General features: G+C 38.6%; 1 protein-coding gene and 1 pseudogene across 1 annotated transcript; both read left to right on the forward strand.

Annotated features, from left to right (window-relative positions):
- The first annotated feature begins 2,126 nt into the window (after positions 1 to 2,126).
- LOC149057528 (uncharacterized) lies at positions 2,127 to 4,149 on the forward strand (annotated as a pseudogene).
- Positions 4,150 to 9,711: 5,562 nt separating this feature from the next.
- On the forward strand, positions 9,712 to 23,009 carry LOC107173720 (uncharacterized). Its single transcript, XM_015524370.2, has 2 exons — positions 9,712 to 11,301; positions 22,023 to 23,009. The coding sequence occupies exons 1-2, from the start codon at positions 10,298 to 10,300 to the stop codon at positions 22,399 to 22,401; spliced, it is 1,383 nt and encodes a 460-aa protein (XP_015379856.2). The 5' UTR covers positions 9,712 to 10,297; the 3' UTR covers positions 22,402 to 23,009.
- The last annotated feature ends 854 nt before the right edge of the window (positions 23,010 to 23,863 follow it).

Consider the following 23,863-nt stretch of genomic DNA (forward strand, 5'->3'; position numbering starts at 1 on the left):
CATTCCCACGACCGCGAGATCGTCCGCGAAGCCGACGAGCTGCACCCCGGGTGGCGTGTCCATCGTCAGGAGGGAATCATACGCGACGTTCCACAAGGCTGGGCCAAGAACGGAGCCCTGCGGCACTCCGCAGGTCACCGGCCTCTCCGCCATCTCTTCACCAGTCAGCAGCGTTCTATCAGTCAGCCAAGACCGAAGCATCTCCACCAGGTACTCCGGGGTGTTGATGTGCCTCAAAGCTGCATCGATTACAGGCCACCTCAAAGAATTGAAGGCATTCCTGACGTCCAGAGTCACCAAAACACAGATACTTTTCTTTCTCGGGGTGGTGGCTGCCTGTGCGGCGATGCCGAGTACCTTGCCAATTGCACACTCCGTGCTGAATCCTTTCCTGAAGCCAAACTGGTTAGGGGCTCTTCTTCGTCCCCCGTGCTCGTCCAGATGATCCTCGAGTCTTTGGAGAAGGAGCCTCTCGAGCAACTTTCCTGGGGTGTCTAACATGCAGATCGGCCTATAGCTCGACGGGGCGTCCGGAGGTTTGTCTGGGCCCTTACGGAGCAGCACCAGCCGTGCCCTCTTCCAACATGTTGGAAACGTCAGCGCGTCGAGGCAGTCATTGAAAACGCTAAGGACTGCGCTGGGCTGGGCGGACACGGTAGCCCTGAGGATCTCATTGGGAATTCCCGAAGGTCCAGCTGACTTGCCCGATGCGAGTCTGTTGACTGCTCTGCTGAGTTCTTCTGGCTTGAATTCCGGAATGATTCTGGTAAACTCTATCGTGTTCAGCACCGGGTCAAACGCCTGAAAGATGTTGTGCACCGCTGCGGAAGGAGCCAAGCTCCAATCCGTGACGGGGGCTGCCGGGAACAGGAAATCGGCGATGACAGCCTCTCTGCCCCTGGAGTCCGCGGCTGGGTTGCGGGAGCCTAGTTTCTTCATTACGAGTTTATATGGTCTACCCCAGGGGTCGGAGTCGATCTGAGCGCAGAGGTCAGCCCAGGATTTGCTCTTCGCCTCTCGGATGGCTATGCGAAGCTTTCTTTTTGCAGCGATGTAGAAGTACCTCGCTTCCTGGACGCCAGGCTGGTTTACGTGTCTGAGGCAGGCTTGGTAGCGCCTGCGGAGGGCCAGGGATTGCCGCCGCAGCTCAGCGATCTCCTCCGACCACCAGTACACTTGTCGCCTGCCCTGGGGACCCGTTTTTTTTCTGGGCATTGATGCCTCACAGGTGCCGAACAGGAAAGTGTCAAGCGAATTCGCCGAGGACAGGGCTTTCTCAACGCATATGGGTCCGACTGTGGCTCCTAGGCGCGTGGTGCTGAGGTGACCGCGCAAGGCGTCAACGTTCAACTTCTTCACGGACCAGCCAGGGTGGGCATGGGCGGGGAGTTCGGCTTGAACTTGGGCCTGGGCCTGATTCGCCGTGCTGAAGCAGACGTAATTGTGGTCACTCAGGGTTTCCGTTTCAGGTACATGCCATCCCGTAACGTTGACACCTCGGTAAAATGTGACGTCTATTATTGAGGTGGCTGCCCCTCTCACGAAGGTGGGCGTGGTACCCGAGTTGGCCAGGATCAGTCCTAGGCTGGTGGCGAGATCGGACAACGGACCGCCTCTAGGGTTGTTAGTCCTCGAGCCCCATTCGATGTTCCAGGCATTGAAATCACCAGCCAGGATAATCGAGGCATTTCCCCTAGCGCGGATCGCCGCTTCGAGGTCGTCGAGGAAGAGTCCGTAGTCCAGCAGTGTGGCCCCAGGTCTGAAGTAGCAGCTAAAAACGGTCAGCTCACGGAAAGAGAGCCAAGCAAACCCGTTGCCGGAGCCCCGGCCATCGTGGCTGAGTGCTGTGTGACACGATGTTCCCACGGCGGCTTTGCGGTCGGCGCTGAAGCACCATCGATCTTCGTGCCCGTGATTGGTAGCTGGTTCAGACACAATGAGGATGTCCGCCCCGATCTCGTCCGCCGTCTGTGCCATGAGCTGCTCCGCTGACCAATTTGCGTTGAGATTAATTTGCAGGAAACTAATCATCTGACGTCTTTGCTCCACCCGACTGTTTCCTGGCAGCGCATGCGCCCGAGCCCGGCTTATGCGTGACCTTCTGCAGTCCGGCGTTTTCACACGCTATGCAACGGTCGTCCGCCTCGGTACAGTTCTTCATGGAGTGGCCTATCACACCGCATTTCCAGCAGGCGCCAGTCCTGTCTTCTGCTGTGCAGGTCCTGGCGTTGTGTCCGAAGGCCTGGCACCTGAAGCACCTCTCTGGTGGCTGCGTCCTGGGTCGGACCCGGCACATGGTCAATACTATAATAGTCTGCGGCCACGCGAGTCTTGAGGGAGATGTGATGAAGAATTTAGCCTCGCGCTGTGTAGGTAAGTACGCTGGTGCGGATTTACACCCATATAATTCCTTTACATGTACGTACCTATATATATGCCTATTTACCGAGTGAGACGTTTGTAATGTTTGTACATGCATGTATATAATACATATATTGTTTAGGAGTTAAGTATAAATGTTAAAATATAAAATAAAAAACAAAAAGGCGCCTTGTGCTGCATCAGACATCACGCCAATAAATCGTGCACGTCGTCGTCGGCGGCAGCGGCAAAACGGCTCTATGTGTATCCACGATATATATATATATAGGTACATATAATATATACATTATAAGCATAGTAAATTTATTATTTATATATATATATATATATATAATATCACCACCGTAGAGTGGATAAGTGTGTGTGTGTGTGCTGACTTATGTATGAGTACAACGTGTACAAGGTATTATATACGAATACATCGATTCGATCGCTTTGTGCCGCCGACTAAATGGACTTTATAGTATATTATTATTATGACATACAGGAAATAATGTGTACCTATATAATAAACTACATCATCGGTTGAGGATATTATTATTATATTATATTGTTCAGCGTGTGAGTATCATATTATAAGAATATTATATTATATAATGATATACATGAAACTTACCGCTGCAGCGATTCGTGTATTGAATACAATTTGTATAAAATTATGATATTTATTATAAATAGATAGACATATAGTCATAACCTAACCTATGTAATATGTATGTATAATAGTGCACAATTGCGATGGTCGCGGGGCTGATATGGTATATTTATACCGTAGTGGGGAGGTACGATTTTATTCACTTTCCGTATTTTCGTTCGAGTTTAGTTAGTATTCTGAAACTACACAAACAAATACAATTTAAATGATAAATCATTAATAATATGCTTATGCTGTGTTAGCAGCAGCTACATCAATAGCAACAACTGCAAAAACAACAACAACAACAACTGCAATTGCAATCTCCATCCTCAAACAATAACATCATCAACAACAACAACAATAAGGACATGGTTGCAATGGGACGACTATTGCAGAGATCGCTGCACACAACTTTCGTATCATCCCTATAACAAGTCGTACTCCTGTCAACCTACTCGCACAGCGCTCAACGTGCAGGCCCTGCACCGCAGTGACCACCGACCGAGTGCACGCCGTCGCAGCGTGATGGTTAAACACAGTGTTGGATGACGAAGACGACGACAGTGGTGGAGGTAGCAAAACTAGCAATCTATCCTCGTTGGGCACCGGAGACGATTACCTCGACGACGATGACCATCACCATCATGACGACAGATCGAAGCATTTGGATCACAGCGGAAGTGCAGCAAAAGCGTTCTCCAAAGATCTGTCTGGCCTGTTTCCCAGAACTAACAGGCTGTCCGCCTCATTGACCGCCGTCACCACCGCCGCCCCTTTCTGCATCACGACACTCGTCGACGACGACACTCCTGCAGTCACGGCTACTGCCGCCGACGAACCCATCGCCAGCTAACGACATCTGTACCACCATCAGGACAACTACAACGGACCCGTTCATAGACCCAAAAAACAGTTCATCTGCCGATTCCTCAACAGACACCTCACTATAAAAAAATAAGTCGTTCAACCTTCTCATACACCAGCGCACTCATACGGACGAGCGGCCGTACTCGTGTGACATTTGCAAAAAGGCCTTCAGGAGACAGGATCGTTTCAGGGGTCACGGGTAATAATATCTCGTAGTTTTACTATAATATTTCTACATTCCTGTTTGTACTGCAGCACATGTACTTTCCATATTTTCGTTAAGGCTTATTAGTATCTTGAATCTACATTAATGATTATAATTTAATTAATAAATCATTATTATGCTTATACTGTGTTTGGGACCCATACCAAAAATAAATAGTTATGATGTATAGGTATAGCATTATCAATCCAAACGGTTTTAGGCTTACTACAATTATTATGACTGAAAATTGATATTTTTTTATATATCTGATGGGCAAAATGTAGAAATCTCAAGCCCTCATTATATACATGTTTTTTTTTAAGATTCTTATTTCAAAATATGTATATAGGTATTGACTACTATTAAGTATATAATTATTGGCTATATTTAAGTATTTAACTGTCATATAAACAGAACACTGCAGTCCTAAACTATCCTTTACCTTTATATTATATTACTGAAAATATTATACAGGTAACTATATGATTTAGGCGGATAAGGGATACACCTGCATTTAGGGGTTAATCTGGTTGTCTGTTTCGAAACAGAATAAAAACAATATGCCTGTATTGTACATAATATATAGACATATGCGTCCGTATGAGTACCTAGAAACTATTATATAATATATAGTAAGTACCTACTTTTTATAATAATAATATAATGCGCATGTCTCGAGAATATATTTCCGTTTAATAACGGTAAATTTAATAAATAATTACGTCTGTATAAAATATGTTTACCGTGTAATTATTACTGTTCGTCTCCAATAACTCTTTTTGTTTTGATTCATATATAGGGTGATACACCAAACATACTCACCCTTTTCTTTTCAATAATGCAGTAGTTAGTCAAAATCTTATTTTTGCAATTTTTAACAATATCTTAAGTCTTAAAGACCGTGTTTTATAACTCTTGAGAACTTTTGGACTTCTTGCCCTGAAGGAACACAACATTCTGGTTTTTCAAAAAAGAACCCAATTTTATGCTACTAATCATTCAATGGATAATTTTTCTATGAATTTTAAATTATCAAAATAAAAATTTAAATGAATAGTTTTTGAGTTATTCAACTTTATGCACCTTCTTAGGAATTAGGATGATAATAATAAAAATTATTCGGTAATAAAAATAAGGTTCATGGGTAAGATGGCTAAAGTGATTCGAACATTTTAATAATTAATACCTATTTATTATAGGTATACTATCAAAATTTTTGAGAATTCTTAAAAAAAATTTAAAGTGTAAAAATTAATATATACATATTACTATATATTAGGTATATTAGGTTCAATAATATTACATATTTTTTATATTTTTGTGAAACCATTTTTAAGGTCTATTATCCTAAGTTTAAATATTTTAATAACTAAGAATTTTTTTTATTTTAAATTAGATACATAAACATTTTAAAAAAAATTATCAACTAAATTATTTACAGTAAAATAAACGGTGCTTCTCATTTGAAAAACCGAAATTTGTTTCTCTAAAGCACACTCCTTACGAGTAAGTGAAGCCGTAGTTACATAATATAAACCTGGTAGTTGGTACAAGAGATTCAGTCAATTTTAAAATATGTTCTTTAAGTATGATATTTCAAAATTCCTATGGTCATAATTTGAATAAATGTATTAGCTATAGGTATTAAAGGAAACAATTGCGATATGTACGCTTCGGTGAATTACTCGGTATGATATAATATAGGCAATAATCACTATTTGATCCGACTAAACGTTCGTTTCAGTACAATATAATAATAACACGGGTGAGTTGACCACAATAATAATGATTCGCGGGTACATCACACGCGCGTATTATCTCATACCTATAAAATGCGGTTAAGTACTCTCGATGGTTACCGCCGTTTACGTGTAGATACACGTGCACACGGCCACATCACGGCGGGTAAACTATACCTATATATTATACTGTCTACGAGCGTATAATATAGCGTGATATGCCAAAATTAATCGAACACATATTATACATAATATACCCATATATAATAATATTCAGTACACCTCCAAGGCCCCGGAGGGCTTATACCGACCACGGTATGAGAAGAATACACCTGTCAATAATATCATATTATATAAACTGCTGTGGCGCATTCGTCTGTACACACACACACACACACTGCAGCAGTGTGCAAGGGGTGATTTGTGTTTTTATATATATATATATATTATACATCTATGTGGAAGGTAAGTATGTGTGTATGGATGTATGTGTTAATAATAACCGTCGGTTTCACGACGAAGACGATCTCCCCATATATATATAGCTCACAGAGTATAAACGCTATGGGAACGGGCGTCATCGGTATTGTATCTCTGTACGCGTAACCGGCAATTATTAATTTCTGAAATGGATGGAAACAATGTAGGACGAAGGGTCGAATTTTGTATTTATAATTTTATATATTATTATATACTCTTATGCTGGACGGCTGTTATTTGCGAACTGCAGCGACCTGTATCGACCCAAACTGATTTATACTTGGCAGAGTTGCCCTTTAAATGATTTCAATCAAACGAATTTACCAATGCCAACTTTTGTCCGACTTGTCGTTTTTAAATTAAAATATATCGATTTTTTATATAATACAGTCATTATCACGGGATAGCAAATTAGCAACTATATAATAGTATAAAACGTTTTCTATCTCTCATACAGTCATACCGCGGTGAAACAGCATTACAGATTAATACAAAATACTCGAAAGTACGAGATGATCTTGATGTTTAATATAATATAAAACATGACTGCACTATATTGGTTATTTCGATTTCCGAATACAACAAAGAATGGATTTTGTTGTACTAATCAATAAAATAACTACTCGTGACACACGATCAATAAGTGTGTTTTTTTTTAAATCTGCGTCATTGCAGCTATAATATGTATATGATGTAGTTTTTCAGGCAATACCTGAACGACGACGACAGCCCCGTGACTCCTTGTGATGCCGCTTCCAGTCATAAATGGCTAACTGTTGTGCCGAATCGGTGAACTTGAGACCCATCAGAGACCGTCCCTCAGAGACTTCTAAGTACAGTGATTAGCCATTAGACGACGAGCCGCTATCGAAAATCGACGTGGCCAACGATCGGCATTATATAGAAACGGTCATTTTCGGTTGTCTGCATGGCGTCTTTCTCAGGCTGCAACGATGGTTGTACCTATCCTTCGAGTATACGCGGACGATGTTACTCTGGCCGCATTATTGCAGTGGGAAATCGCTTGCCGAAGAGTGTCCGACAAGACAACGGGAGATGTAGCGATAACAGACCATTAAGAGGACGCTACACACATTTTTCAATATTTTTTGTCTCCATCTTAAAAGTGAGTAACATAGCAAATGTACGCTTAGCAGATTACGTTTAGTTCCATTAGTTTAAAAATTAGAATAAATTGACCTATCATGAAATTTGATGTGGTAAGAAAATTATATGAAGTGATTGTATGTGGGTTTTTTATGATAACTTAGTTTTCGAGTGAGTTATGAGCGTTTTTAATTTACGCTTTTTATATACGCATGACTTGCTACAAAATTGAATTATCGTAAAAAACCCACATACAAACACTGATAATGTTCTTAACATCGAGTTTTATTACAGGTCTATTCACTATAATTTTTAAACTAACGGAACTAAACGTGCTCTGCTGAACGTAAATTTGCTATGTTATGCATTTGTAAAACGGAGATGGTTGTGTTTTGTGTAGCGTCCTCTTATTCTTCTAAGGCATAGGTAATATCAATAGGCCGAGGTTCAAGGAAGATTAAAGCGTAGCAGTGATAGTCCATCGGTGGACACATAACAGCAATTGGCGAAGGCGATAAAACTGCAACCATAGGCGTGTCCAGACCTCATTCGCAGGTCATCCACAACAGTGGAATTTCTAGGTGATGGGGAAACTGCCAATCTTCCCCCTTCAAAAAAAAAAAAAATAAAAATTTCTGTTAAGATTTGGGGATATAACCCTGAATCATACACATGATGAAAATAAACAACAAATTTAATATGAAATTAGAAATTTAAAAAAAAAAGGTTCATATTATGCATCAAAATGTACAATGTAAGTTTGATCAAATTTGCAGGTCATGCCTGTGCATGGCAGGAATGACCCGTGGACAGTATTATGACTGCAGCAGACAGTCCGCAACACCACTATTCTTCAAGCCTCAAGATGAAATATTATACATTTTATTAGGCCATATTCATTGAATTGTGAACTTCCAAAAGTTGATTACAATAATATTTCAAAATTCGTTACAATCAAAGAACATAAATAGTGATCGACGAATGATTCAATTATACATCTTGGGCGTTCACTCATTTTATCGACATCACGATGATAATGTATAGTATTTGAGGTGGAAAATTATCAAATCGTGGAAAAACAAGTGAGTGCGCCACACTCTTTAAAGAAGTCGTTTTTCTCCGAACCGATGGATTCTAGTTGCCTCCAACAAAAACATACGAACTGTGGAATTATATATAGTAATCTACTAACAGTTAAAAAAGTCATAGGTATATATTGTCACGTTCATACAAATGATACACAAATACCAACAATAATAATATATAACTACAGTCAATAAAATATTTGTTAATATATTATAGAAAAATAAATATAATGCCCAACAATTGAGAATGATAATGTATTGACAACTAACAAGAGAAAATTAAAACAGTACTTAATATTAATTATTATGTAGTTTGTTCATCATGATACAATGTTGTAAATGATATGACGCGTGCAAGTTGTAAACCTCCATATTTAAGCCATGATTTCTAAAACACACTTTAATCGACAGGTGCCTTCTTGCTACCTACTTTATAGTTTCTACTATCGTGGACGTATACCACCATGACAACTAATCAAGCAGGATTCGCATTTGACAAGTACGTCGTCGCCACCTCGGTGTCGTATCTTGCGTAAAAGTGGTGACTATGGTAGTACAACTAGTAATCTAAATGTTGAACTGTAGTTAATTCTTGGTATAGTCGGTTACAACTTGCAGGTAACACGATATCGGAAAAGCAACGTCCAATATCCAAGACGCGACACGATACATGATCTATAGGTACCTATGTCAACGACCATATTATGTGACAGCCGTGTAGTTATGTCCACAAGACCACAACCGTAGTATGCATACCTCATAGGCCAATTGGACACGACACAACCGCGGTATACGAATAAAGTGACGGTAAGGCAGTCATATTCAAATCAAGTCATTTCAAAATCGTCACTTGTTAATTTTAACCGCTCAGTTCCGTACTAAGCTGTGAACTCGTTTACCACTCCATACAGGATCGCGTGGTCCGAACACCTCTGTCCGGATATTGTATTCAAAGACGATAATAATAATTATTATAATATGTCAGCACGCGGAGAGACGACGCACCGGCACCGTTACCGGTACGGCGCGGTGGTCGGTCGGCTGCATTGCCCGCAGCCCGCGAACGGCGCGCGCGTCCGTTGTAGGCGGTCGCCCGCCGTGCCGCGGCCGGGTGGGAGACAGTCGGACGGACGGCCGCGCAGAAGAGCAACGAAAATAATAGTAATAGTACTCTATCGAATAAAAGGAAAAGAAAGGAAAAAATTAAAAGAAGACGAAAAACACGAACCAAACCGATCTTGGGCGGCGGGCGCGCGCACGCGCGTGTTTGCGTCCGCGTGCGTACCCGAGTGTGTGTGTAGCGCGCGCGCGCGCGTAGTGGGGAAGAGAGCAGTAGGAGTAGTAGTAGTAGTCGCCCGCAGTCACCGACGACGGCCTGCACCACTGCAGCGTGTGTGTGTTGTTATTATTGCACGTACGTAGGTTAGATTATTATTATTATTATTGCTATTATTGTTATTGTTATTATTACTACTATCTCTGCCCTACGACAACCACAAGGGAAAAGACGCTAGCCACCAACGAGCCCTATATGCACTTTTACAAACATTTCCGGACCACCGGAAGAATCGCTTTTGTCAATATCATATAGCACATCCGCCGTAGAGGTAAGACCGCTCGTCAATATTATTATTATTATTATTATTATTCGTATTATAATATTTAAACGGCGGTTGCGTATTATATTATTCACGCTGCTCGCGACAAAAAAACGTTTTCGGGGCACCCTTACCCCTCCAACCCACTTGGCAAGTGCCTCCCCGTTAGGACCGCCTGCGCCCCCACTCCTCGCGCGATGCACTCTTCGCCGGCGGTGCAACAGGGGCACCACCTTCGTCAGCAAAAGCAAAAGCAGCAGCAGCAGCTACATCAACAGCAACAAATACAACAGCAACAACAATTGCAATCTCCGTCCTCAAACAATAACAACAACAATAACAATAACAACAAGGACGACATGGCAATGGGACAATTATTGCAGAGATCGTTGCAGAACGTCGCCCTGTCGCTGCACACCACTTTCGTATCGTCCCTACAACAGGCCGCACTCCTGCCACCCGACTCGCCGGTAGCCGCTGCGCTCAACATGCAGGCCCTCGATTCATACATCACGCTGCAGCGGCTGACCGCCGTGCCCCGTCAACCCGCAGTGACCGCAGTGACCATCGACCGAGCGCACGCCGTCGGCAGCGTAATGGTTAAACACGAAGTGTTGGATGACGAAGACGACGACAGTGGCGGCGGTGGCAAAAGTGGCAATCTGTCCTCGTTGGGCGCCGGAGACGACTACCTCGACGACCACGATGACGACGACGACGACGACGACGACGACCATCACCATCATGACGACAGGTCGAAGCCTTTGGACGGCAGCGGAAGTGCAGCAAAAGCAACCGCTACGGCCGCCATCGTCGTGACCGCCAGCAGGGGAGGCCGTCTCCCAGCGTTCTCCAAAGAGCTGTCCGGCCTGTCTCCCAGAGCCAACAGGCTGTCCGCCTCGTTGACCGCCGCCGCCGCCTCTGTCTGCATCACGACACTCGTCGACGACGACACTGCAGTCACGGCTACTGCCGCCGACGAACCCATCGCCAGCTTGCGACACCTGCACCACCACCAGGACAACAACAACGGACCCATTCCCAGGCCCAAAAAACAGTTCATCTGCCGGTTCTGCAACAGACACTTCACCAAGTCGTACAACCTTCTCATACACGAGCGCACTCATACGGACGAGCGGCCGTACTCGTGTGACATTTGCAAAAAGGCCTTCAGGAGACAGGACCATCTCAGGGATCACAGGTAATAATAATATCTCGTAATTTTTGTTATAATATGTCTACATACACTTGTTTGTACTGCTGCAGTTGTACTTAAATGCATACGATATTTCTCATACGAAACTTGCTAAAGTGAGAGCGATTGTTATTGTTATGGCAGTGCTGCGATATAATATTATGCATAATATATTATTACTTTAACACACTATCCATTTAACAGCCCAAACTATACATTGTACGTTTAAGAGTTGCTCATATGGTGCGGATAGAACAGATATTAACGAATCTTTTTAATTGTAGGCATTTATCAGCTCGGCCATAACGTACTGGGGGGAGCAACTGTCGAGTTCCGGGGTTCTGAAGTGCTTTCTCTCCATATAATGATTTATTTCAAACGTTCTGTTATCATACCAAGGTGTTATCGTAACACAGCAACCGCAAACGGTGGTAACAAATCGTGTTTATTAGTATTACCCATTATAATGCGAACGAAAGCTGTTCGGCACAGATATTTCCAAATATTAATGTCTTATTATTATAAATTGTTAATATTGTACGACCAAGGCCCGCGATCGGACTCTACCCGTGTAGTACAAATACCGCACACACGTCATATCAATCAATCGGTGTAGGTATTGTGTTGTACGTACGTCGCGTTTAATTAATAATTGCCCGTGCCCGGGTAGAATGTACCTACACAATAATTCATAATGTACCTATAATACATGATAATGTTAAAAAAGCTAAAGAGCTTAATGTTTAATAGGGGAAACCCTTTAACCCGAGTGACGCGCAGAAAAATCTTGCGTCACATTCCATGTAGTACCTATATGATATTATTATTATTGTATTGAGCGTGTATATATATATTTATCCCGTCTTATATATATAATGTATATGCATATTCTAATAATGCGTTCTACACCGCCAAGAGGTATATTATATATATATATAATACCATATTTAATATGGGCGTAACACGATTACGCGCTTATTACCTTTTTACCTGCAACAAACACATCGTGATTTCGCATTTTTACCCATTTTATATTTAAGAAAACAACACGACCGCGCACAACAAATATTTTAGATTTTTGTTGGTTTTAAAGAAAACCACAATTATTTTCCAGTTATATCTATAATAATAACTAAGCTAATAATATAGTCTATAATACAGTCATATAGTATCATTAATACCTACTACTTGTATAGTATAATATTTAATAATAGTACCTTTTGTTATAATATAGGCACATTGAAGTATTAAACTGTTTACAATACCATATTGTGTGTTCAATTGTAGTATTATTCATTTTTGTATCATTTATTATCAGAATGTTATATTAATATAATACACAAACAGGTACCGGATATATTCTGAACTACAAGTGAATTTCTTTCACTATCTATAATGATTTAGGCAAACTATGTTTAAAAAATATTGTGCACAATCGCGCATGGTGGTTTATGCATGTACAGTTAAAGTTAAAGTTAGGTTAAAAGTGATTATAGAATAAAATGTGCGCTATCGTAATCCACCTAAATATACATATTATTTACACAATTACATTATTATTTTGCATTAATTAAAGACGTTGCTTGACAATCCTATAACCTGCCGTGATTTATTCGGATCGGATCCAAAATCCCGTCGGCATTGTACCGGTCGTTATGGTTGACACTATTATATACAATAATAATATACGTTTTACCTCGTGCTCAACACATTTTGTGGATAATAAATTATTATAATATTATATAAATACTCAGACGCTGAAGTGTCATTGTTTCGAAAAACATATTAATTTCGGGACCTGTTTATTGGGATTTATTGATATTATTAATTGTACGTCGTATATATAAAAGATGCGTGGCCAGACTGACTTTCTTTTTTTAGTGGTGTGTTTTAATTTTTATTTAATTACAGTCATAACATACTAGGGGCTTCACACGCACTTCTTCGTAGTATAATCATGATTTATGACTATGAATCTTCATACTAATAGTAGGCAGATATCAAAAACGAAAAAGAACCACAATGTGACCAATGCATTTTGAATTCTTATTATACTAGTATATTTTTTGCATAAATATGATGGCTGATGAGAGGGGTAGTGTTTCAACATCAAAAACACCGTCATGTCATAGTGATATAATATTTATTATATAACAATTTTTATATATTATTTTTTTACACAGTTCGCGTGGTCTACGGTTGTTGTCCAATCTTTTATATACACTGTGGTGACCGCTTTGTAACGACGACTCGGTATCGTATTGTTACCGCATCTCATGAGTGGTATATAACAACATTGGGGTGGTACATGCGCCGTGTGTGTGTGTGTGTGTCTGTGTGCGTACGGGCCACCTACTCCTTGGTCGTGCTCGCGTAATATATAATATGCTGTGAGTGAGTGTGTGTGACTAACTGCAGCGGTGGTTATCGAGTTAAAAAGATGTTATCATATTTTATCCTCGAATAATAATTTACGGGATTCACCGAAAGCGGTCTAAAGCATATTATACATAGGTGCATAGTATGCAGTAAATATAAATATAAAAAAAAATCCACTCCGACCCGCGTGCGCGCCTGCGTATCGGATTACCCGCTCGCATCTTTTACGACGATGCTCTCTCCGCGACAGATCTGTACGCAGTTCCCCCCGGGCCTCCCCTCAACGATCATTTGCGCGATACACGATTTTAATCGTTCACCGTCCACGATAGGGCTGACAGTTTAATAGCCTCACGACGTATTATGTTACGCTTGCGCCGCACGAAAACAGTTTTCGGGAAATCGAAAAGAATTTTTATTTCACGACTCAGGAATGTTTTGGGAAGAAAGAAAAACGTGAGAAAACTTCGAGTATTCAATACACGATGTTACATTATTACAATCATGCCGTGTCCGGTTTAAATATTACTATATCAAAACGAAATAATTTTTTCATATTTTTTGTTGCATAGTAACGTAATATGTATACTATTTAGCGCATTTATTTCATATATATTGCAACTACAACATTAAAATTCTCAGTTCGCAAATAAATGATAATGTGGTATAATATTACTATATTAATCAATTACCACCTATGTAATCATATGATTAGAGTGATAGATATTATGAAACTTAGCTAGTCTTACGTTATACTATATGTAACCTACAGGCTACAATATACGCAATGCCGTATAAAGTAAAAATAAATAAATACGAAAAAGATACTTACATAAAAAATGAGTGGTACTTAGACTTTGTATAGTTGTGCATCATAATATTCATAGTATATAAATATAATGTATTAATTTAAAATCAACTCGACAAGAGACATTGTTGTACCCTACTCCTGTATATTAATGTGAACACGAATTTTATTCTACAAATTAAAATAAAAATTTCTCAGATTCTCTATTGAATAGTCACCACAAAGTCTACCTCCGCGACAACATTATTAATATGACAATGTTTGATTTGTAATTAAATGACTAGTAGCGCCTATTTAATAATAATAATAATAATAATAATAATACGATTAATAGCTACTTGAAAAGTATTCTTGGCAATAACTTATAACTCATAGAAGAGGTGTTCAAACTGTGCGTGGCGGCCCCCAGGGGGGTTGTCGCGAGATTTAGTAAAGGGATCCGCGGCAAAACATCGGAACCCAAAATTATTGTAGATCATGACGTATACGATTTGTAGTGAATAAAGCGATTTTGGAAACAATAACAAAACACATTATAGTCGTTTTTAGATAAATTTGGCCAGATAACGAACAACCAGAGCCTAGACATTTATTTTTATACATTTACAATAAAAAAAAAATTGATAACGCAACTGAGGCACGCCGCGCGGTTAAAACACAGTTTGGTATTATAGAACTAGGACTAGTTTGGTATTATACACCTACCGAAAAGCGCGGCCGCCGTCGGCACTATTTATCTGGCAACGACTGTTCAGTGTACGCGACCATTTTAAGTTTTATTTCCAATACCTAAGTCACTATCGTATTGATCCTATTATATTTGTATCGTTCCGATTTTTTCATAATAATTAGGGAGCCGTCAAAATATTACGAACTCACAAAAAAGCCGTGCAATAATGAAAATGTATGAATACCTCTGACTTTTAGGATTTTCGAACACTCGTTCAACCCTGGACATAATAATGAATATGCGTGCCGCGTGGTACACTATACTTATACTGCTCAAGAACCGAAATCATATAAACTCTTGTTTTTGTATCATACAAATTTTCTAATACACGTAGGTTTTAAACCAATATCGTAAATGCGGTAACGGTGGTCAGCCGCGAAAGTCAACAACTAAATTGGCACCGCGGTTTATTTTCTATGCGTGTTTAACTGCGTCAACGCGTATATTTACCTAATAATATTACATCAGCTGCAATATGAAGAAAAAATTGAAAATTAAAAATTAAATTTGTCTCGTCGTATAAATTTCATAGCTTTAAAATTATTTTATTAATATTGTCTCGACGGTTGCCATAAATATATTACCATGTTAGGTATAGCACTATAGAATCGCGTGGGTATCTATATACTAATTTGATTCGTTAACTTTGTTCATATAAATATATCGATTTACATAATTTTAATAATATTATTATACAACACGACGTAATATTTATTGAGCCTGTTACATAATATGTATACCGGTGGTACGATAATTTGTTTTGCGATTTAAAGTCGTCGTGACGTTCGTTGCAATCACACAATATGCTCGAAACTGAATAATTACATGTCCCGTGCACTCGCTAATTAGTATGATGCAATCGCTATATATAAGGGAAAGACGAACATAAAAAAAAAAAAAAATGGCATTTTCCGATTCCCGAACTGCAGAATAACACAATATTATCGATCCGTATTACTAAAGTTTTGGACACGAATATCGTGTCCGCTACAGTTACACGCCGTACAAATGCGTTTCCGTTTCTCGCGCGGCTTTTCTCGAGAAAATACTTTTTCAAAACCGCCTCGTTCGTGAACATCTAATATTATAGCAATGTCGCACGTACACGGCGTTTTACAAGGCCGCGCCATCATACATATTATCACATAATATCATGAAATACGTTACACCGAAACTATATAAATAGACAACAACGTTATGTGCCTCCTATAAAATGATACGGGTGACCGTTGTAGAGAGGTCGCATAATAATAATATAATGTGTCTCGGTTTGGCGTCGAAAACCAGTCTGCGGCGCGTCGGAAAAGAAACGGTCCGCGAGCGCGCGCGCGCGCGCGCACACACACACGACACACACTCACACACAATCATATAATACACGCGTCGCACACGCACGTCGTCGTCGTATTATCGTAAAATTGTTTTAACGTCGTCGTTAGGTTAGCGTTTTTATTAGACAGTAAAAACGGATGTGTGGCGCGAGCGCGCAATAAATTTGTCACCGAGAGAGACGATTTCGTCGTCATAAGTCGCTGTGGCCAACGGTAGTGGGGAGGGAGGCCGCGTGTTTATAATGTCACTGTCTAGTGTCTTTCTCGCGCCGCCGTGAGTTTTGGTCACGAGCTATCGCGTGCGCGCGGTGAGAGAAGGAAAAAATTCGCGTTGGCGGCGAGGAGCACGTCACGTCTCGCAGGGGTAATGCACACCATCGCCGACGCCGCCGCCGTCGAGTCGATCAAATATAACCGGCTTGCGCGTGCGCCGTGTTTACGATCGTCGTCGTATAAACAGCACTCGATTTTTTTATAATAATAATATGCCCGGGGAGAGTGCGGTACAGAGAGGACAGAGAGGACAGAGAGAGAGAGAGAGAGAGAGAGAGAGAAGTTGAAAAAATAAAAACTTAATCGTGTGTGCTAGGTTTTTATTATAATATTATATTATCCTTTTTTTACTCCTCGCGCGCCGCACATTTGGATGTCTGCCACGATCACAATGGTAATAAAAATGTTATGCGAAAAATACCTTTGGCATACCTTATAGTACATCTCATCTCCGGGCTGCGAAACAATCGCATAAAACATATCGCATACAGCTCCGTCGTTTCCATCATAACCTGTCGGGCGTTGTGGTGGTCGCGATCGTATATAAATGTCCGAATTTATTCTATTTCTATTTAATATACAATCCCGTGTGCCCCGTCGTCACGTCTACTATCACGATACACACATACGGATAATAATTGTACTTGTATGCTTAATAGTATAGTAAAGTATACATAATATAAAAATATCAGCTGTCTACTATTATTTAACGTATAATATGAATGTGTATGTGTGTGCGTTTGCGTGTAACAATGGTTTGTGACGACGTGAGTAATATGACTTGCAGGCCGCTTTTGTATAATAATATATTTAATAATAATAATATGTAATCCAAGTCCATTTATCACCTTCAACGTGTCCCCGCGCGTCCGTCGTGGGAATGAAAAGGTCAAGTGCTGCGCGCGTAGGTACATAATATTATTATTGTTATTATTATTATTATTATTATACACCGGAGGAGAGAACCTATATCCACCGAACACGGGGCGGCATGAAGAGAAGTTTAGTACATATTATAGTTGTCGGTATACACCCCTACGCGACGAGACCGCGACTGCATGTTATAGTATATATACCTTTTAATGGCTTCATTATGTTATTGTGTGCGTGTCGTGTGCCGTCGCCGACGCCGCTGCAGTCCATTAAAAACCGATTGCACAATAAAAGTGCGCTTTGTATATTATTATTATTATTATTCTGTGGCTTTTGACCGGCCGGAGCACAATGGGATTTTTAGAAACGATATCTTCACGGACCGTTCCAAACGCAATATTGTTCACGTAATAATATTGTACGTCTTATATAATATTATTGTTATAATATTGATATGATATTGTTATAATATTGTACACATAACAAAATTGTTATATTATTATAATATTATACACATATTGTTTATAGAAATATTGTTCCGCCATGGAGTAACGTTGTGTCATGCGCGTAATTTCGTGCCCTGCGTGAAACCGGCGAATGCGAACGAATTCTATTCTGACCATACTGTTCCACCGAAATGCGGTGAAAAACAAAACCGCTTGTATGTCACAGCATCGGACGCATCGCACTGCGCCGGAACAGCATGATCAGAATAGAATATTCGTTCCACGTAGGACACGGCGTAAGAACAACGAGCGCGATCGATTTGGTGCACCGTCAACCGATGCTATTCATACACTACAATATTTAAAATAATAATATAATTGGCACGAGAATAATAACATTTCAAAAACAAACAAAAAAGTCCAGATCAAAAGAGAAATTATATATTTTTACGAAAAAATACTTTAATAAAACATCTTGTCTCCAAACTATTGGTAAAAAAAATAAATACATTCTACACGATGAACACCCACCACCATCGGTCAGTTAGCAATACTTTTTTAACATTGTTTATTGCAGACAGTATAATATCGGTCGTCTCGATATACATATACATACGTATATAAACTGTCCAGTCGTTAAAAATCCATTTGGTTTCCCAACGAACGCCACTTAAATTGGCCTCCTTGTATTATATACACAATATATGCGCGGTTATAAACATTAAACACGTCACGAATGATGATAATAATAATTAGAGATCGCGAAAATTGTAAATCAAGTGCAAAACTGTGGTCAGCCATTGTAATAATAACAATAACAAATGATTAACGTCCCGGTAAAACGTTCGTAAACGTATTTTTATGAAAATCCATCGTCGACAGATGAATAAACGGCACAAAATAATGCACACAAAGTAACGAGAAAACACGAGTCAAAGTCGTGGACTATCGTTATTCGTCTGGAATAATAATTTTTAACAGTGTCTTGGGTTGATAAAAAGTCGAGGTGAAGAGTGTTTCTGACAAGGTGTTGGAGAAACAGAGATGTGTTATAAATTATAAATGCGTTACAAGCGCATGCGACTGGATTTGTCAAGACTAGTTTACCGAAGATAAAAAATAAAACTTAAGTGGAACCGGTTCGAATATTTTTTTAGATGACAACTGACAACTACCAACAATGCAATATTTCACAATATTTATAAAATTATATTATCGCCCACATTAGTAATGCCACTTGGCCAAACAACCTTTTTAATATGAATTATTTTTCGAATTAAGCAGTTGTACGTATGTTAAAAATCACGAAATGTATTAACAATTATTGAACAACTGTATGGTGATTACAACTTACTATAAATCGTAGCTACACGAATACTTGAATGTATAACTAATAGCCTATATTGATCGTTGAATACCTACTTCATCTGATTGTTCTACATGCCAATATGCCATTGTGTTTTTAATTTATGGGTAACAGTATACACTAATTAGCACAGGTATGTTTTTAGCTTGGATACAATCCAACCAATTTTTCGTAAAGTTTTGTTTATCGCTGAATAAATTTATACTATACATTTATTAATTATTTTTGCTACCAGATATTTTTCCACTGCATAATCACCCATAAAACTTATCTATGATACCTCAATTTTCCTTGCGATGGAAAAATGTTTAGTAGCTTAATATAAAGAAAAAAGCGGCATTAAGTCGTGATTTGTGTTCTTGATAAAAATACGATTTTCAAACCATTTTGAAAGCGTTTTTTTGAACGCAAACGTTATAAAAATGAATAATTAAAAACGATGTAATTAAATTAAACATTATTTTGGCGGTCCCATAAAGGAAAAGGAAAAAAGCTGTTAAACTAGTTTGATTGCACAGAAAACCGTTAAGATAATCATAATAATAATAATAATTCGAAGGAAATATGGGAATTATTATAGATGGTACTACACTGCGTGGTAATATTCGATATAAATGCGGAATTTATACCAAAGGTAAAAAAAAAAAAATACCGCAACACTGTACAAGATATACGAGTATTATATGTATGTATAATGTACCGATCGAGTTGGTTTATTCAAAAAAATATTCTATTGCCTCGTTGGTGTACATACAGCCGGATAATAATAATAATAATAATAATAATATGTTTGTGATTGCGATCTTCGATCGCCTTGAAGTCTGTGTAGATACCGGTATTAATAATTCATAGACGCGCGCACACACACACGCACAAACCTATACATAAACAATACAGTGATGATGCCGCACCTTTCCTACACCTTTGAAACCACACGGAGCAACCGCGTCGTGGACGTTAAACTGTGCGAATATAATATAATATTCTAATTAATACTGCTGCAGACGAAACTAATTACCTACCTACCTGCAGTAATATTATAATATTCTATTCCACGCGCGTTGTTTTGACATAATATTTTAATTTTTTTTCAGTGGTTTTGTGTTTAAAGGTATTTTTGTTTAAAAATATTAAATCACTCTGCACCTATGACCTACACAATCTACAGTGTAGATTCTACACCAATAAACCCATGTTAGACATTCCTATACACAAAATGTTTTCACGATTATTTAGTAGGCGTCAAAGTATTTTCCATATCGTCTAATGTCTATACAGGTATCTTATACTTTGCAGAACGACTCTGATCCAAGATCATCCCACGAAGTAATTTCGATATACATTAGACATATATATATATTATATAGTATTCAACTATTTATGTAATATTTATATAAGTACCATGCTAAATTTAAACATTGTTTGCTCCGACAGTGTCTGAGTATACGGTTGTTCTAAACCACCTACACGTAACATTTAGATGACGTAGATTAATAAATTAATTGACAAAAATATTTGAAAATTAGTTATTTGTTTTTCAGATTTGCTATGACACAACAATAATTATCAATTACCTAACCTATCTATGTTCAATCATAAAATAATGGGTAATAATATCGTCATAACTGCAGTACTAATAAGGCCGCAATGGGGTACAATTTACAATGACACAACACGGATCTTGTGTTAAAGAGGTCGCAACACCCGTATTTGCTGTTTCAGTCTCAAAAACGCATAATATATAGCAAATTTACGCTCAGCAGTTCACGTTTTATTCCGTTAATTTAAAAAAATAGTGTGAATAGACTATAAAATTTTACGTGTAAATAATTAACTATGAAAAGAACAAGGCAGGCGAAAAAAAGAGAATTGGATAAATTCGTAAAACCTATATATAGTATATGTTTATTTATATAAATACAAATAAAAAAGATGACCGATGCGCATATACATAAAGACATTGTATTAACAAACATACAACCCATTACCACAGACATAATGATTATATTGTCCTTATTACACAAAATTTATAACACAAAAACTACTCGTTCAAATTTTGATTTAGATACATAAACATTCTCAAGAATTGATTAAAAATTTAAAAAAAAAAACAGAAGTTTGTATTGTCACAGATTCATTATTTTGTGGTACAAAAAATTTCAAATATACAAAAATTGGTCTTCGAGTGTATTTAAAAATTCCAAAAATCAAAATTTAAATATATAGTTGTGCATAATTGAAGCATATAAATAGGATGAGCATATACTTATAAAGAATCACTCTGTATAATAATATAGAAATATATCCAATACTTTAAGGGCATGCGCGTAATATCGGAGCTATAGGTATACTAACCCGTATCGACAAATCGTATATTATGTAATATAAGTCCCTATCTCGGCGCACACATCACAATACATATTATACTCACTGTTACATAAATTGTTATGATTACAATGTTATATTTTATAAATTATTATGTATTTATATCGATCACCGATTGTGTTTTTCGCGTTCTCAGGTACATTCACTCCAAGGAGAAACCGTTCAAGTGTCTGGAGTGCGGCAAGGGATTCTGCCAGTCACGCACGTTGGCCGTGCACAAGATCCTCCACCTCGAGGAGTCGCCGCACAAGTGTCCGGTGTGCAGCCGGAGCTTCAACCAGCGGTCCAATCTGAAGACGCACCTGTTGACGCACACGGACATCAAACCGTACAACTGTCCGACGTGCAGCAAAGTGTTCCGCCGGAACTGCGATCTACGCCGGCACAGCCTCACGCACAACCTGTCACCCGTGTCCGCCGCTGTCCAGCTGGCGTACGCCACGACCACCGAACTGCAGACAGCCATCGCGCACGGTCGCGACAACGACGCGGCCGCGGACGACTGTGACCGCTGATCTCATTTTATCTACGAAAAATAAAAAAATAAATACATTTTCTAGAAAAAAAGCGAACCCCTCCCCACCACCCCACCGCTCCGCAAACGGCGGTGTTAAGTTTTTAATTATGCATCATTTAATAGGCATCATGAGCCGGATACGCGAAAACGTTATTATTATACGCTTGCGAAAGTTAAGCATATAATTTTATTCATTTCTTTAGTTCGTCGATGTATAAATACCTACAGAGTGGCCTAATCGTGTCCCTCCGTTCATGTATATATATAATTTATACATATGTATAACCCGATCCCTCTCGTTCGTACTATTTATGGTATATTATTTTAATTATTATTGCTATTATTTTTTCTACGTGATTTATAATATTACTCTACTCGCTAAATTACATTACGCATTATATGTCATACATTTATAATTATAATATGTTATTAAAAATTCGTCATTACTACGGCACAGTAACCGCCCGTCTTCGTCTAATCGTACTGTAAAACGTGTACATAATAAAGTATATTCATATTATGTTATATATTTGCTGTTTGTTAGAGAAAAAACTCCTATAATACTAATTCGTAAGTTGCATACATAATAAATGATTTATGTAATTATTTTAGAAATTAAAAGTTATTTTCCTTTGAACCTATGTAAATCCTTAAATACTAATTTACCTTATATCCTAACCTAAATTCATAGCTGTCAAACAGAATTGTTGTGTTATTCAGAAATGCATGGAGCCCGGAACTTGTCCAAACGCAGTAAGTATTAATATTAATAAAAGTCCATTGCTTTTTTTGTATCATATATAATGTTTATTGCCTTTATAATAACACTCATACACCAACATGCCACTATCAATAGTTACAAATAAATCTTAATTGTTTATAATATGCGAGTGCACTTATACAGTTGTATACATTTAATACAATTAATATACATATTATTGTTATGTCAATTAAATCCTACACGCACCATATGTCGATAGACTTAAACTATAACCTATATACTACAACTTTAGAGGTATATACATATAATATAAACTATTAGTCCAGTATCATTTAAATATTTAATATACATTACTATGATATATAATTCAACTATCTAAGTGCTACATAATAATTATGTATAATAATATAGGTAGTCGAACAATAAATTAATGGCAATACGTAAGTCAAATAATTGTGCTAGATATTTAATTGTACGGGTTTTAAACAAAAAAAAAATCGTTTAATGCTAATTTAAACACTTATAAAGCATAAAACACAAAATACACTTTTATCACAGTTATGCTTATTGGCATATGAATAAATTGGCACGGCGGCAGCAACGTTTTTCGATAGGTGTAGCCAAAACTAGTCACGGTGTGTACCTTCGACTTTCAACCACGCGGCGTGCACCACCAAGCTGTTAATCATAAATACATATAAAATATATTACCTCTGCTGACAGTGACAATATTAATTAT

The sequence above is a fragment of the Diuraphis noxia genome, unplaced genomic scaffold (genome assembly GCF_037042655.1).
Source record: "Diuraphis noxia isolate RWA-SAM2 unplaced genomic scaffold, SU_Dnox_SAM2 contig0003, whole genome shotgun sequence".
NCBI lineage: Eukaryota > Metazoa > Arthropoda > Insecta > Hemiptera > Aphididae > Diuraphis > Diuraphis noxia.

Bases quoted from the DNA above. Each gene is read 5' to 3' on its own strand.
- LOC107173720 (XM_015524370.2), top strand. From the start codon at position 10,298: ATGCACTCTTCGCCGGCGGTGCAACAGGGGCACCACCTTCGTCAGCAA. The intron at 11,302-22,022 runs GTAATAATAATA...TCGCGTTCTCAG, and splicing joins GACCATCTCAGGGATCACAG to GTACATTCACTCCAAGGAGA.